Source organism: Lepus europaeus, chromosome 14 (assembly GCF_033115175.1).
Source record: "Lepus europaeus isolate LE1 chromosome 14, mLepTim1.pri, whole genome shotgun sequence".
Taxonomy (NCBI): domain Eukaryota; kingdom Metazoa; phylum Chordata; class Mammalia; order Lagomorpha; family Leporidae; genus Lepus; species Lepus europaeus.
In genome coordinates, this window is record NC_084840.1 from 1383499 (window position 1) to 1397057 (window position 13559).

General features: G+C 64.1%; 1 protein-coding gene across 1 annotated transcript in view; it reads right to left on the reverse strand.

Annotated features, from left to right (window-relative positions):
- Positions 1–256: 256 nt before the first annotated feature.
- The window catches only part of NMNAT2 (nicotinamide nucleotide adenylyltransferase 2), a 68292-nt gene continuing 54989 nt past the window's right edge, over positions 257–13559 (reverse strand). The window contains exons 9-11 of the mRNA XM_062211226.1: positions 3074–3175; positions 2911–2978; positions 257–467 (exon numbers count right to left, since the gene is read on the reverse strand). Coding sequence (XP_062067210.1) covers positions 365–467; positions 2911–2978; positions 3074–3175 — 273 coding nt within the window. The 3' untranslated portion in view covers positions 257–364. The remainder of the gene's footprint in view (positions 468–2910; positions 2979–3073; positions 3176–13559) is intronic.

The window sequence follows — 13559 nt, forward strand, 5'->3', positions numbered from 1 at the left end:
AATAGCCCTTTGTGGCAAAGGGCACGCTGGGAAGGCGAGAGCCAGGACCGCCTCCCCAGGGCATGCTGGGAGTACGGGTTCCCGAGCCCCTTCCCCAGAGCATGCTGGGAGGATGGGCTCGGAGCCGCCTCCCCAGAGCATGCTGGGAGGATGGGCTCAGAGCCGCCTCCCCAGAGCATGCTGGGAGACGGACCCCAGTGCGTCTCCAAAGACCACACTTCCTCCAGCTCTGGCCCCTGCTCCCCCCCCCCACCCCTCCCGGGGACCAGAGGAAAGTCTGTGCAAGACGCCCAGGGCCAGGAGAGCCCTGGTTCTCGAAGGTCCCCGTCCCGCCGAGGGGGTGGAGCAGCGGCGGCCTGAGATGCTAGCCGGAGGCGGTGATGTACAGCTGACTCTTGAGGATGTAGTCGATGACGGGCTGGGACAGGTAGTCCACGACGTGGCCGTCCCCGTGCTGCAGGGCCAGCCTGAGGGAGAGAGCCGGGTCAGACGGGCACGCGCCAGCAGCCTGCTGTCCGGGAGGAGCCCCAGCGCCGCTCACGCCCCCTGAGGCAGGAGCCGGGGCCCCTGCCCCCTTCCTCCGCCCAGTGGCCACCCTTGGCCTCTCTGGGAAGTGAGGGCCACGCAGCCCCCAGGTGGACTAGAGGCGCTCCCGTGTATGCATGCGGAGCACACCAGGCACACAGCCCCACTTGAATGCATCGGGTATTCTTTAAAAACCAAACACCTGGCCGGCACTGCGGCTCACTAGGCTAATGCTCCGCCTGCGGCACCAGCACCCCGGGTTCTAGTCCCGGTTGGGGTGCCAGTTCTGTCCCTGTTGCTCCTCTTCCAGGCCAGCTCTCTGCTGTGGCCCCGGGAGTGCAGTGCAGGATGGCCCAAGTCATTGGGCCCTGCACCTGCATGGGAGACCAGGAGGAAGCACCTGGCTCCTGGCTTCAGATCAGCGTGGCACACCGGTCATAGCGGCCATTTGGGGGGTGAACCAACGGAAGGAAGACCTTTCTCTCTGTCTCTCTCTTTCTCCACTCTGCCTGTCAAAAAAAAAAAAAAAAAAAAAAAACACAACACCAAACACCCACGAATTCGACTGTGCACACAGCACGCTGCTGCACCGTCCACAGGTGCATGGGAGATGGGCCCTGCGCCCCACAGGCCCGAAGCCCCCTCTTCCTCACGGGAGTAACACCCCCACGGGTCCTTCACCGACCCGGTGGTCTCCTCGGCCCCGTCCCTGTCTCGGCCATTGTGCACACGAAGGTGTAGATCCTGGCGGCACGGTGGTCTCATTCCTGTGTCTACACCCGGGGGAGGGGCTGCTGACTCGCTTGGTTGGTCTATGTTTAACCTCTATATGACCTCTTATGAAAGGCAGAGTGACAGAGAGAGAGGGAGGGAGACGGCTATCACATCGGCCGGATCCCCTCTCAAAGCGCACAGCAGCCAGGAGCTCCCCCCGGGTCTCCCCCGTGGGTGGCAGAGGCCCCAGGGCTCGAGCCGCCGAGGGCACTGGTTAGCAGGGTGGCCCAGGCAGCAGGTGCTGCACGCACGGCAAACCCCCGCCACGTTCCCATAGCGGCCACCCCGGTGGAGGGCCACCAGCGTGCATGGGCTCGCTCGCCTCTCCCCCTCACCCACGCGCACCTCCGCCTTGGGAGGGCAGCCGTCCTGCCGGGCCTGAAGCGCCAGCTCGCGGGGAAGCCACGGGTGTTAAAAAGCTCCATTGGAAAGGAGAGGGGCAGAGAACTCCCTCGGGGCCTCCCACGCGCCTGGCACCCGGGCCATCACTGCCGCCTCCCAGGCACGGGGCAGGGAGCTGGCCGGGCGGTGCCGGGCGGGCTGGAGCCCAGGCAATCTGACACGAGATGCGGACGCCCACGCGCCGGCGCTCGCACCCGTGCACCCACTTTAGACTTGCATTCCCCTGACCAGCGGCGCTGGTGCCCGTCCTCGGGCCCCTGTGGAGAAACGTCCAGCCGAGTCCTGAGCCTGTTTCTCCCCCGAGCTGCGCTGTCTTGCAGTTGAACTGTACGCGTCCTTCCTACATCTTGGTCGGCAGCCCCTGTCGGCTACGTGGTCTGCAAACATTTCCCGGCTGTCTTGCCATTTCACGAACCAAGCTTTTCACTCTGCCTTTGCACCGGGGCTGCCGGGGGATACCCCGGAGCTCGCTCACGCCGAGGCCGCCCGTGCCTGGGTTTGTGATCATTCTTCAGCAAGCTGGGCTATTTGTCGGGGTCTTTGTTCTTTGGGACACGGGCGTCTCGGAACGGCCTCAGCCACATGTGCCCCGCCCCTCCGGGCTGGTCTCCAGAGGACCCCCCCCTCTCTGCAGGAGTCCTTGCTACGAGCTGAGGGTGGCACCCCCAGCGCCCACACACTCAGGTTTCTGCACAGGCTTTCTCTGGCCGTGGCCCGGCTGCTCCCTGCCCCCGCACACGATGCTCTTGGGAACGCAGGCTCCAAGGAGCGTTGCTAAAAATCCCCGGCTTCCTCCAGACGCCCAGATTCCAGGGCACCCGGAGCTCGCGCCCCGGACAGCTTGCCCCGGGCTCGGGGTGCAGTCTCATGGCTCCTTCCTTCTGCTCCCAGAACCCCAGCCAGGGCCAGGCGGCCATGTGAGGCAGTCTCTTGGCAGCAGCCTCACCCCCGGCCCGGCACTGTCCTCTTGCATGGACCTGGCCTTGCCCTAGAAGGACGCTCCAGCCCCAAGAGGCCAGAGGCCCAAGCCCTTCTGACTTCAGCAACAGGGAACCACATACCCAGTTCACTTCAGACTCTGAGGACGGCCAAATTCCTGCAAAGGCAGCTTAGCTCACCACTTAGCAACACGCACATGGGCAGCCCAGAGCCAGGAACCCACCCCTCCCCTCACGACTGCACAGCGGGCAGCGGCTGCGCGGCACGCACCTGCTCTTGGTAGAACTGACCGCGGACATGGGGTGGTTCACGTCATCCTTTACCACCAAGATGTTGTTCTGGGGAGAGAGCAGAGAGCAGGTCCAGGCCCGCCCAGCGCCTCCGGGCCCGGCCCCCCAGCCCTGGCGCCCGGCAGGCCTGGGCGGACACTCACTCTGTACTTGCGCAGGATGGAGGAATGGTTCATGATCCGGTCTGTGTCAGCAGCATCTCGCGGCACCACCACGATCCCGAAGTCCCCAACGATCACCTCCATCTGCGGGGAGAGAGCCGCGACTGAGCAGGGGACCCCAGGTTTCAGCAGTGAGTGGGAGCCCCGGCCGGCACGCAGGGACCTGACCGTGGCCTGGAGGACATGCACCCCTCAGAGCCGCCCACCGCTGCGGCCCAGCAGGACCGACGCGGGCCCTCACCTGGGAGAGGCCCGGGGATGATGGGGAGGGACCGGAAGGCTCCCTGGCTGACCACCTGGCCGCTGCTGTGGCCCAGCCACAGGCACAGTGGCACCGGTGGTGTGACTGCGTGCACAGGCAGGGACGGGGAGGTGACGGCAATGACCGGGTCACCTCTGAGGTCAGCCTCAGGTCGAAGCTTGGTGCCAAGACAAATGCAACCTCTTTTCATTTAAAAAAAAAACCAACCCGGACTTTCGTTTTCGTTTTCTGACTACGGATGCAAGGAAGCTTGGAAAATCCGGAAAACTACAACAGACACCAGTGACAGCCACAGAACCCACGCAGGTGCGGCCGGCGCCTCCGGGCCCGGCCTGCAGCGCTGCCTCTCTACCAGCAGGCACGGGGGTCCGGGACGCACCTCTGGTTCCCTTCACCTGGCCCACAGCAAGCACTTCCTGCCGTGCTGTCCGCCAGTCCGTGCACTCCCCCATCCGTCCGCACGCGGCTCACGCCAGCCTCACCTGGGCTGTGCGGCTCACACCGCTTCCTCTGCCATCCTGCACGCACACGGGAACCCGGGAACCGTCACCACCGCTCCCCCCCCCCCCAGGCTGGACAAAGGGACGTGAACTGGGTGTGCAGCGAGCACCCCCCCAGGATGGATAAACGTGAACTGGGCGTGTGTGGCGAGCACCCCCCCCCCCAGGCTGGATAAACGTGAACTGGGCGTGTGCTGAGCTCCCCCCCCCCCGGCTGGATAAACGTGAACTGGGCATGTGGCGAGCTCCCCCCACCCAGGCTGGATAAACGTGAACTGGGCGTGTGCTGAGCTCCCCCCCCCCCCCCCGGCTGGATAAACGTGAACTGGGCATGTGGCGAGCTCCCCCCACCCAGGCTGGATAAACGTGAACTGGGCGTGTGCTGAGCTCCCCCCCACCCAGGCTGGATAAACGTGAACTGGGCGTGTGGCGAGCTCCCCCCTCCCCCGGCTGGATAAACGTGAACCGGGCGTGTGGTGAGCTCTCGAGCCTCAGCACCCAGAGTTCCCTGCACACCCCCCGGGCTCCATCCTCAAAGGGTCTGAGCAGGGTGCATCTGGACTGCACCTGCCTGGGCACCTCCGCTCCAGGTCCTGCCAACCAGGGACACAGGGGTGGGTGGGGGCTGCTGCAGCCAGCAGGACCTGCTCGGGGGCCCAGGATCTTCTCCACAGTTCTCCAGACGACACCACAGACACAGACACGGAGCCTGGGGTCCCTTCCTATCCGCCAGACGACGTGTCCCAGCAGAATTCCATTTCCTGGCCTGGTTCACTGGTTGTGTGTGTGCATATCTACATGCGTGTGCATGTACATGTGTAGTGTGCACACGCGTGGAGTGCATGCATGTGTGCACATGTGAGTGCTATGTGTGCATGTTTGCCCTGCGACACATATGTTCATGTGTGTGCACCGCAAACTTTGTGTACGTATGCATGCACACATGTGATCACTGCATTGTGCAAACATGATATGGCACACGAGTGCACACTGTGTTTGCATGTGTGTCATGTATGTGCATGTATGGGCACATGTGTGAGCACTGTGTTTGCACATATGTCCATGTATGCACGTGTGTGTGAGAGCACTGTGTGCATGTGCACACACGCATGTGTCCTGGGCTGTCTCTGCCTCCCCCTGCTTACAGCCACACCTAGAGCTGCAGCCAGAACTCTGAGGGTGCTGACGTAAGCAGCCGGCCAGCAGCACCCTGGGGGAGAAGCCGTGGAGACGCCGAAAGCCGGGGCAGAAGATCAGCGCCCCACCGGGCCAGGCCCCTGGGAGGCAGAACCCACACAGATGCTGCATCTGGGGTGGCCCTCGGACGGAGTGACCGGCACCGGGCCTTCTGTCCCGTAACCCGGGAGCTCACTCGTTCCACCTGTTCAGGTACAGAAGACCAGTGGGGCCCGAAGACGAGGATGGAGACCACGACCCCAGGGTGCAAAGGAGAGAAAGCGGTGGCCGGACGCCAGGAACAACGCTGCAGAGACAGACGCGTCCGTCCGCCCGTCCACACCCGCCGCGCTCGCCAGGAAAGTGACATCAGTGAGGACGCCCAAGCTGCAGCCAGGGAAGCCCCCGGAGCAGGCTGGGAAATGCTGGGGCCGGGCCCCCCAAGTCTGAGGGGCCGAGGGCTGGGCCACCGGGGCAGGAACCTGCTTAATACTCTGACTCCTAATCCCGACAGACAGAGTCTCCGGACACACACACAGTCTCCCGACACACACACAGTCTCCCGACACACACATGGTCTCCCGACACACACAGGCTCCCGACACACACAGTCTCCCCACACACATGGAGTCTCCCGATGTTAGGTAGGAAGTCAGTTATGAGCTTATGTGTGTGTAACAGGCCTAAAGAGAAGACGTCTATGTCCAGCATATGCATCTGCATCTCAAAGTCATCCCCATAATGTTTCAGGGGCAGCCTGGCCCTCACATCCTGCCCTGCCCCCTTCTGCCTTCCACAGTCTCCCAGGTGCAGCCCAGTATCTGCATCTCAAACACCCTGCCCCTTTCCTCTTGTTCCATTTACATCCAAAAAGCCCTTTGTTCCAAGAGGAGCAGAGGTGGGGAAGCCAGACCCATCTCCTTAAAAACCCCCAGCCTCAACTGGACTGCGCGCTCAGCTCTCTGCATCTTTGCTGAGCCGCCCGCCTGGCCTGGTCAGGTGTAATCTCTCCACTCCTTCCTCCTCCCCAGTCTCTCAGGCCCTGTCTGGAGAGGTGCCCATCCGTCCTTACAGATGTCCCTTCCCTAATAAACCTTGCTGTTTTACCTCCCACTACTCTCTGTCTCACGCCTGAATTCTTTCTTGCGCGAAGACAAGAACCCTGCAATTTCTCCGGTAGCACTGACACACACACAGGCTCCCGACACACACACACAGTCTCCCCCCACACACACACACAGTCTCCCCCCACACACACGGTCTCCCGACACACACAATCTCCCGACACACACACAGGCTCCCGACACACACACAGGCTCCCAACACACACACAGGCTCCAGACACACAGTCTCCCGACACACAGTCTCCCGACACACACACAGTCTCCTGACACACACACAGTCTCCTGACACACACAGGCTCCCGACACACACACAGTCTCCCGACACACACACAGTCTCCTGACACACACAGGCTCCCGACACACACATGGTCTCCCGACACACACACGGTCTCCTGACACACACACAGTCTCCCGACACACACACAGTCTCCCGACACACACGGAGTCTCTGCTGTGGGAAACGCGAGTGAAATGAACTCCTCGACAGAACACAGGGCCCCGGCCCCCGCACAGACCCCGGCACGGGCACCGAGGCTGCAGCCTGTCTGGCCGGGCTCCTTGTCGCCGGCAGCTGCCCTCACAGGTGGGGCGTGGGACCCTCATCCCGCTCCGGCTTCCCGCTCACGGCGCACCGAGTCCGTCTTCTCACCCTGCTGTCACGGGCTCCCCAGGGAGTGGGATCCCAGGGACAGGGACTCGCTGCGGCCGGAGCCATCTGGGCCCCGGCAGGGAACACTCCTGCCCCAGGCAGCAAAGCTGTGGAGGGCCGTGGGCTCTCACCCTCCCCAGCCAGCTCTGAGCTGGGCTGTCCGGGCTCTGGTGCCTGTGAGCCAGTGCTTAGCCAGGTTCTTTCCGACACGAGGGCATGTGGCTGTGCCCGGCGGAAGTGGCTGCATCTTCAGTAGCTCGCTGTCCACTGGCAGACACCGAACAAGCGACTGTTCCAAACTACACCCGCACTACGGGGAGAAAGCAGGTGCTGAGAGCTATGAGCCGGCCAACGTGTGGTCCACGTGACTGCCAAACCACCAGGCTGTCCCCAGGCCCAGGCCACTCCTCTACCGAGCACGCACGGTGAGCCAGGTGGGACCGGAGCACAGGGGCAGGGGACGGCGACAGGGGCTGGATGGTGCTGAGCACGGGTGTCAGCCGCAGGCACGTGGTGCAGGGATTAAGCTGCCACGGCCCGTGTCCGAGTGCAAGTTCAAGTCCTGGCTTCCAATCCAGCTTCCTGCTGACGCACCCAGGAGTCAGCAAATGATGGCCGAGTACGCGGAGCCTGCCTCCCACGTGGGAGACCAGGTGGAGCTCCCGCCCTGGCTGCTGCACGCGTTGGAGGAAGAGCTCTCTGTCGCTCTGCCTTTCAAATACACAGATGTTCTTTTTCTAAGATGGGTCTCACTCCAAGGCAAAGAGAAGTCAGCAGGGCGATGCAAACGGCTGGACCTCCACTGGCCACGGGATGCGGTCTGTGATGGTCAAGAGCTGCCCGAGCTCTGTGAGGTCAGGTCTCCTGGCTCAGAGCACACGCGCCAGCGCCCAGCCAGCTGCGTCTCTACTCAGGGACCAACTGAGGCCATCAGGGAGGAAGGAAGAAGCATCTCCCAAGGCGCCTGCTATACAGCAGGCACACGTAGGAGCTCTGTTCATGCCACACTCGGTCCACACGGCAGCCGCGCTCGGATCCACGCCTGCCCCTCAGCGGGGGACGAGCACACCTGCTCCCGTGTGCACCTGCTCCCGTCTGGAGGCTGATTTAGTGACCTCAAAAGTTTTTGGCTTAAAAACATTTGATTTGGGGGCCGGCACTGTGGTTTAATGGGTAAAGCTGCCACCTGCAGTGCTGGCATCCCACATGGGCGCCAGTTCGAGTCCTGGCTGCTCCACTTCCCATCCAGCTCTCTGTTGTGGTCTGGAAGAGCAGTGGAAGATTGGCCCAGGTCCTTGGGCCCCTGCACTCACATGGGAGACGTGGAAGAAGCTCCTGGCACCTGCCGTTGGATCAGCTCAGCTCCAGTCGTTGCAGCCATTTGGGGAGTGAACCAGCAGATGGAAGACCGACCTCTCTCTCTTTCTCTCTCTTTCTCTCTCTCTCTCTGCCTCTGCCTCTCTGTAACTGTGACTTTCAAAAAATAAATTAAAAAAAAAAAAACACCACACATTTGATTCGACACTATATTCTGGGTTATTTTTCCTCCAGGCTTCCCGCCAGGCGCTAAATCAATTCCTGGCCCTGATCACGCCCAGAGCACACGGTCTGGTACAGGCCCTGGGGGTTAAGGGCGTGGGCTCCCAGCAGAAGGCCCTGGGGGACAAGGAGCATCCATGCCTTAGCTGGACTTCCAAGCGTTCCTCAGGAACTCTGAAGTCCACATGCGAACACAGCGCTGAGCGCTCAGCTCCGACACCCCCGCCCCCAGTGCCAGCAGCACCCAGAATCTGCTCCCACTGCCAGTTTTCCTGCTGCAGGTCGAGCGCGAGAACCTACCCCCAGCACCAGTGCTCGGCAGGCCTGGAAGGCCGCACAGGGCAGGAGGGGCTGGGGAGGGGGCACCTGGGCCCACAGCAGCCGAGGATCGAGGGTCGTTCGGAGGGGCTTCCAGTAGAAGCCACCCCAGTGCCGTCAGCAGGAAGAGGGGGGAAGGCAGGGGAGCCCAGACTTGAGCCAGCAGCGCCCCCTGGCAGGGGCCTGGGAATTCCCCATCAATCCTATGGGGGGGGGGCCTGACCCCTGGGGGAGGGGCCCTGGTTTCCTGGCTGCAGCCGGATGACTGCTGGCTGCGTTTGTCTCTGCAGCCGATGCCCCAGGCGCTTCCTCTGTTTATTTTCCTTGGTCACTTTCCCACAGCCGGGGGAGGCAGGAAGCAGTGAGCCCACGCCGGGCACAGCCCTGAGAGCCAGCCTGTGGAATGCTGGGCTAGGAGGGGCCGGAAAAGAAAGGGAAAACCAGGCCCCCCCTGCCTCCCCGGGGCCTCCTGTTCCACATTACACATTCACTCCTCTGGGTTAAACAGTAACCCCTGCCCACGGGAAGTGCAGGTGCCCTGGGAGCAGCTGGCCGGCCGGCAATCATTAACCCCAGCCACTGCCCTGTGCCGGGGTCAGCCACTTCCCACAGGGGGACCCAGATGGGGGGGGCTTCCCACAGGAGGACCCAGATACAGAGGACCTGGGGGGGGCTTCCCACAGGGGGACCCAGATATGGGGGGGGGATTCCCACAGGAGGACCCAGATATGGGGGGGATTCCCACAGGGGGACCCAGATACAGAAGACCTGGGGGGGGCTTCCCACAGGGGGACCCAGATATGGGGGGGCTTCCCACAGGAGGACCCAGATATGGCGGGGGATTCCCACAGGGGGACCCAGATATGGGGGGGGCTTCCCACAGGAGGACCCAGATATGGGGGGGATTCCCACAGGGGGACCCAGATACAGAAGACCTGGGGGGGGCTTCCCACAGGGGGACCCAGATATGGGGGGGCTTCCCACAGGAGGACCCAGATACAGAGGACCTGGGGGGGGCTTCCCACAGGGGGACCCAGATATGGGGGGGATTCCCACAGGGGGACCCAGATACAGAGGACCTGGGGGGGGCTTCCCACAGGGGGACCCAGATACGGGGGGGGGATTCCCACAGGAGGACCCAGATATGGCGGGGGATTCCCACAGGAGGACCCAGATACAGAAGACCTGGGGGGGGCTTCCCACAGGGGGACCCAGATATGGGGGGGCTTCCCACAGGGGGACCCAGATACAGAGGACCTGGGGGGGGCTTCCCACAGGAGGACCCAGATATGGGGGGGATTCCCACAGGAGGACCCAGATACAGAAGACCTGGGGGGGGCTTCCCACAGGAGGACCCAGATATGGGGGGGGGATTCCCACAGGAGGACCCAGATGGGGGGGGCTTCCCACAGGGGGACCCAGATATGGGGGGGATTCCCACAGGGGGACCCAGATACAGAGGACCTGGGGGGGGCTTCCCACAGGGGGACCCAGATATGGGGGGGGGATTCCCACAGGAGGACCCAGATGGGGGGGGCTTCCCACAGGGGGACCCAGATATGGGGGGGATTCCCACAGGGGGACCCAGATACAGAGGACCTGGGGGGGGCTTCCCACAGGGGGACCCAGATATGGGGGGGGATTCCCACAGGAGGACCCAGATACAGAAGACCTGGGGGGGGCTTCCCACAGGAGGACCCAGATACGGGGGGGGGATTCCCACAGGGGGACCCAGATACAGAAGACCTGGGGGGGGCTTCCCACAGGGGGACCCAGATATGGGGGGGATTCCCACAGGGGGACCCAGATGGGGGGGGCTTCCCACAGGGGGACCCAGATACAGAGGACCTGGGGGGGGCTTCCCACAGGGGGACCCAGATATGGGGGGGGATTCCCACAGGGGGACCCAGATACAGAAGACCTGGGGGGGGCTTCCCACAGGGGGACCCAGATATGGGGGGGATTCCCACAGGGGGACCCAGATGGGGGGGGATTCCCACAGGAGGACCCAGATACAGAGGACCTGGGGGGGGCTTCCCACAGGAGGACCCAGATATGGGGGGGATTCCCACAGGGGGACCCAGATACAGAGGACCTGGGGGGGGGCTTCCCACAGGAGGACCCAGATATGGGGGGGATTCCCACAGGGGGACCCAGATACAGAGGATGGGGGGGCTTCCCATAGGGGGACCCAGATAGAGAGGAGGGGACTTCAAACAGGGGGACCCAGATACAGAGGACAGGGTGGGCTTCCCACAGGGGGACCCAGATACAGAGGGGGTGCTTCCCACAGGAGGACCCAGATACAGAGGAGGGGGGCTTCCCACAGGAGGACCCAGATACAGAGGAGGGGGGCTTCCCACAGGAGGACCCAGATACAGAGGACCGGGCCCTCTCCAGCCCGGGGGCGAGGCGGCCGTGTCCCTGAGAGGCTGGTCCCCAGCACAGACACCACCCCACCACCCCCCCCGCCCCAGAGGCCCCGTGGGGCTCCAGCTCGGCTGCCTTATCTGGGTCAAGTCCTGCCCTGCCACTCCGCAGTCGCGCTCATGGACAAGTCACAGCCACTTGCGCCTCGGTCCCCACAGCTGTCAAACAGGAGTGGGGGTTCCTCCTCACCGGGGCGTGGCAGGGGCAGAGGGAGACCACACATGACACACAGCCTGAGTGTCCCCTGCCTGTCCCCCGTGACACACACAGCCCGAGTGTCCCCCGTGACACACACAGCCTGAGTGTCCCCGTGACACACAGCCCGAGTGTCCCCCGCCTGTCCCCCGTGACACACACAGCCCGAGTGTCCCCTGTCTGTCCCCCATGACACACAGCCCGAGTGTCCCTGTGTCACACAGCCCGAGTGTCCCCCGCCTGTCCCCCGTGACACACACAGCCCAAGTGTCCCCTGCCTGTCCCCCGTGACACACAGCCCGAGTGTCCCCTGCCTGTCCCCCGTGACACACATAGCCTGAGTGTCCCCGTGACACACAGCCCGAGTGTCCCCCGCCTGTCCCCCGTGACACACAGCCCGAGTGTCCCCTGCCTGTCCCCCGTGACACACACAGCCTGAGTGTCCCCGTGACACACAGCCCGAGTGTCCCCTGCCTGTCCCCCGTGACACACACAGCCTGAGTGTCCCCTGCCTGTCCCCCATGACACACAGCCCGAGTGTCCCCCGCCTGTCCCCCGTGACACACACAGCCCGAGTGTCCCCCGCCTGTCCCCCGTGACACACACAGCCCGAGTGTACCCTGTCTGTCCCCCATGACATACACAGCCCGAGTGTCCCGTCTGTCCCCCATGACACACACAGCCCTGAGTGCCCATCTGTCCCCTGGGGAAGGCAACGCGTAAGGGACAGTGAGCAGGTGCTCAGCTTGCTCCTGAGACCGAGGGAGGAGCAACAGCAGGTTCAGGAGCTCCTCTGAACTCCCCCCATGCTGTGCTTAAGAGCAAGAAGAAGCCAGGCTGAGCTCCCCTGGGCCCTGTGCGGCCCCCACTCAGCCCAGCCTCGGCCTGGCTCCCCCTTGGCTCCAGTGCGCCCCCTGGTGGGGAACCTGGTGCCCGCAGGACTGCGGGGGCGGGCCCTGCACACAGCGGCTCCTTTGTGTCCCAGGAAGTTGGTGCATATGTGGAATTCTCTCCCTGGGTCGGAATGCGAGGACAGTTGGGCGTGTCAGTGGTCAGGACAGGTCAGGGCTGTGGGTGCTGGCTCCCGGGCTCCGGGCCAAGAGGAATGCCGCAAGGGGCAGTTTGGGATGGGGGTGGGGCCCTTCATTGTGCAATCGGATCTCTGTTCTGGAATCCAAGAGACTGAAAGAGCTGTCCCCACCCCCATGCAGACCCCTCCCCCCACCCCCCACGCTCCCCAGCCCCCTGGACACAGAGCTGACCCCCCACGCTCCCCAGGCCCCTGGACACAGAGCTGACCCCCCACGCTCCCCAGCCCCCTGGACACAGAGCTGATCCCCCACGCTCCCCAGGCCCCTGGACACAGAGCTGACCCACTACGCTCCCCAGTCCCCTGGACACAGAGCTGATCCCCCCCTCCCCCGCCTCCTAGACGTGGGACGCCCTGGGCCTCTCCACTGCCATCACTGCGGCTTCTGAGGCAGGACGTGGTGCCAAGGCCAAGGGCTCCCCCACGACCGGTGGTGCATGCTGAGGGCCTGGGCCGGATGTGCGTCTTGTCCAGACCTTGAGGCCCAGCCTTCCCCCAGAGCAGGGCACAGTTCTCTGAGCCACGAACTGGTTTCCAGCTCCCGGGAGCCCCCTTGCCCACCCTGGGCCCTGCTGTAAACCCCAGAGGAGACTTCAGGAGTGGAGGGAGCAGGGAAGACCCCACACTAAGGCAGAGGGCCCGGGCCCTGCCACCCCTCCACGGGCGCCCAGCCCCAGCCCCAAGGCCACAGCAGACAAGGGGGCCTGGTGAGCACAGCGTCTTCAACCTCAAGTGGCCAGGAGCCTTGGACGGAGGCCGAGACCCAGGCCTGGCTATGCCCGGGACACGCAGCGCGTTTGAGCCGCAGTCCCTGTGCATGGGCCGGGCCGTGGGGGACGAGTGTGACACAGCCTGCACTCTGGTCCTGGACTCACAGGCACTGCACGAGGAAACCACGCCTCGGCCGCTCTGCCCCACCTCAGGCGGTGCAGCGAGTGAGCCGGATGCCCTGAGACCCGGCAGGCAGGCAAGGGGCCGGGTCTGCTTTGCCCGGACCTCCTGCTGCCCCTGGGGGACTTCCGGCCTGGACAGGGTCCCCGCTGGCCGGGCTGCTGGGGTGGCCGGGGAGTTCCCGGTGTGGCAGGGGAGGTTCCAGCTGCCCGGGCGGTGAGTCCTGGGGAGCCAGGCCTGGCTGCTCACTCTGCCTGCCGTGGGCTCACAGCTCATCCGGCCCCGCTGCCACTG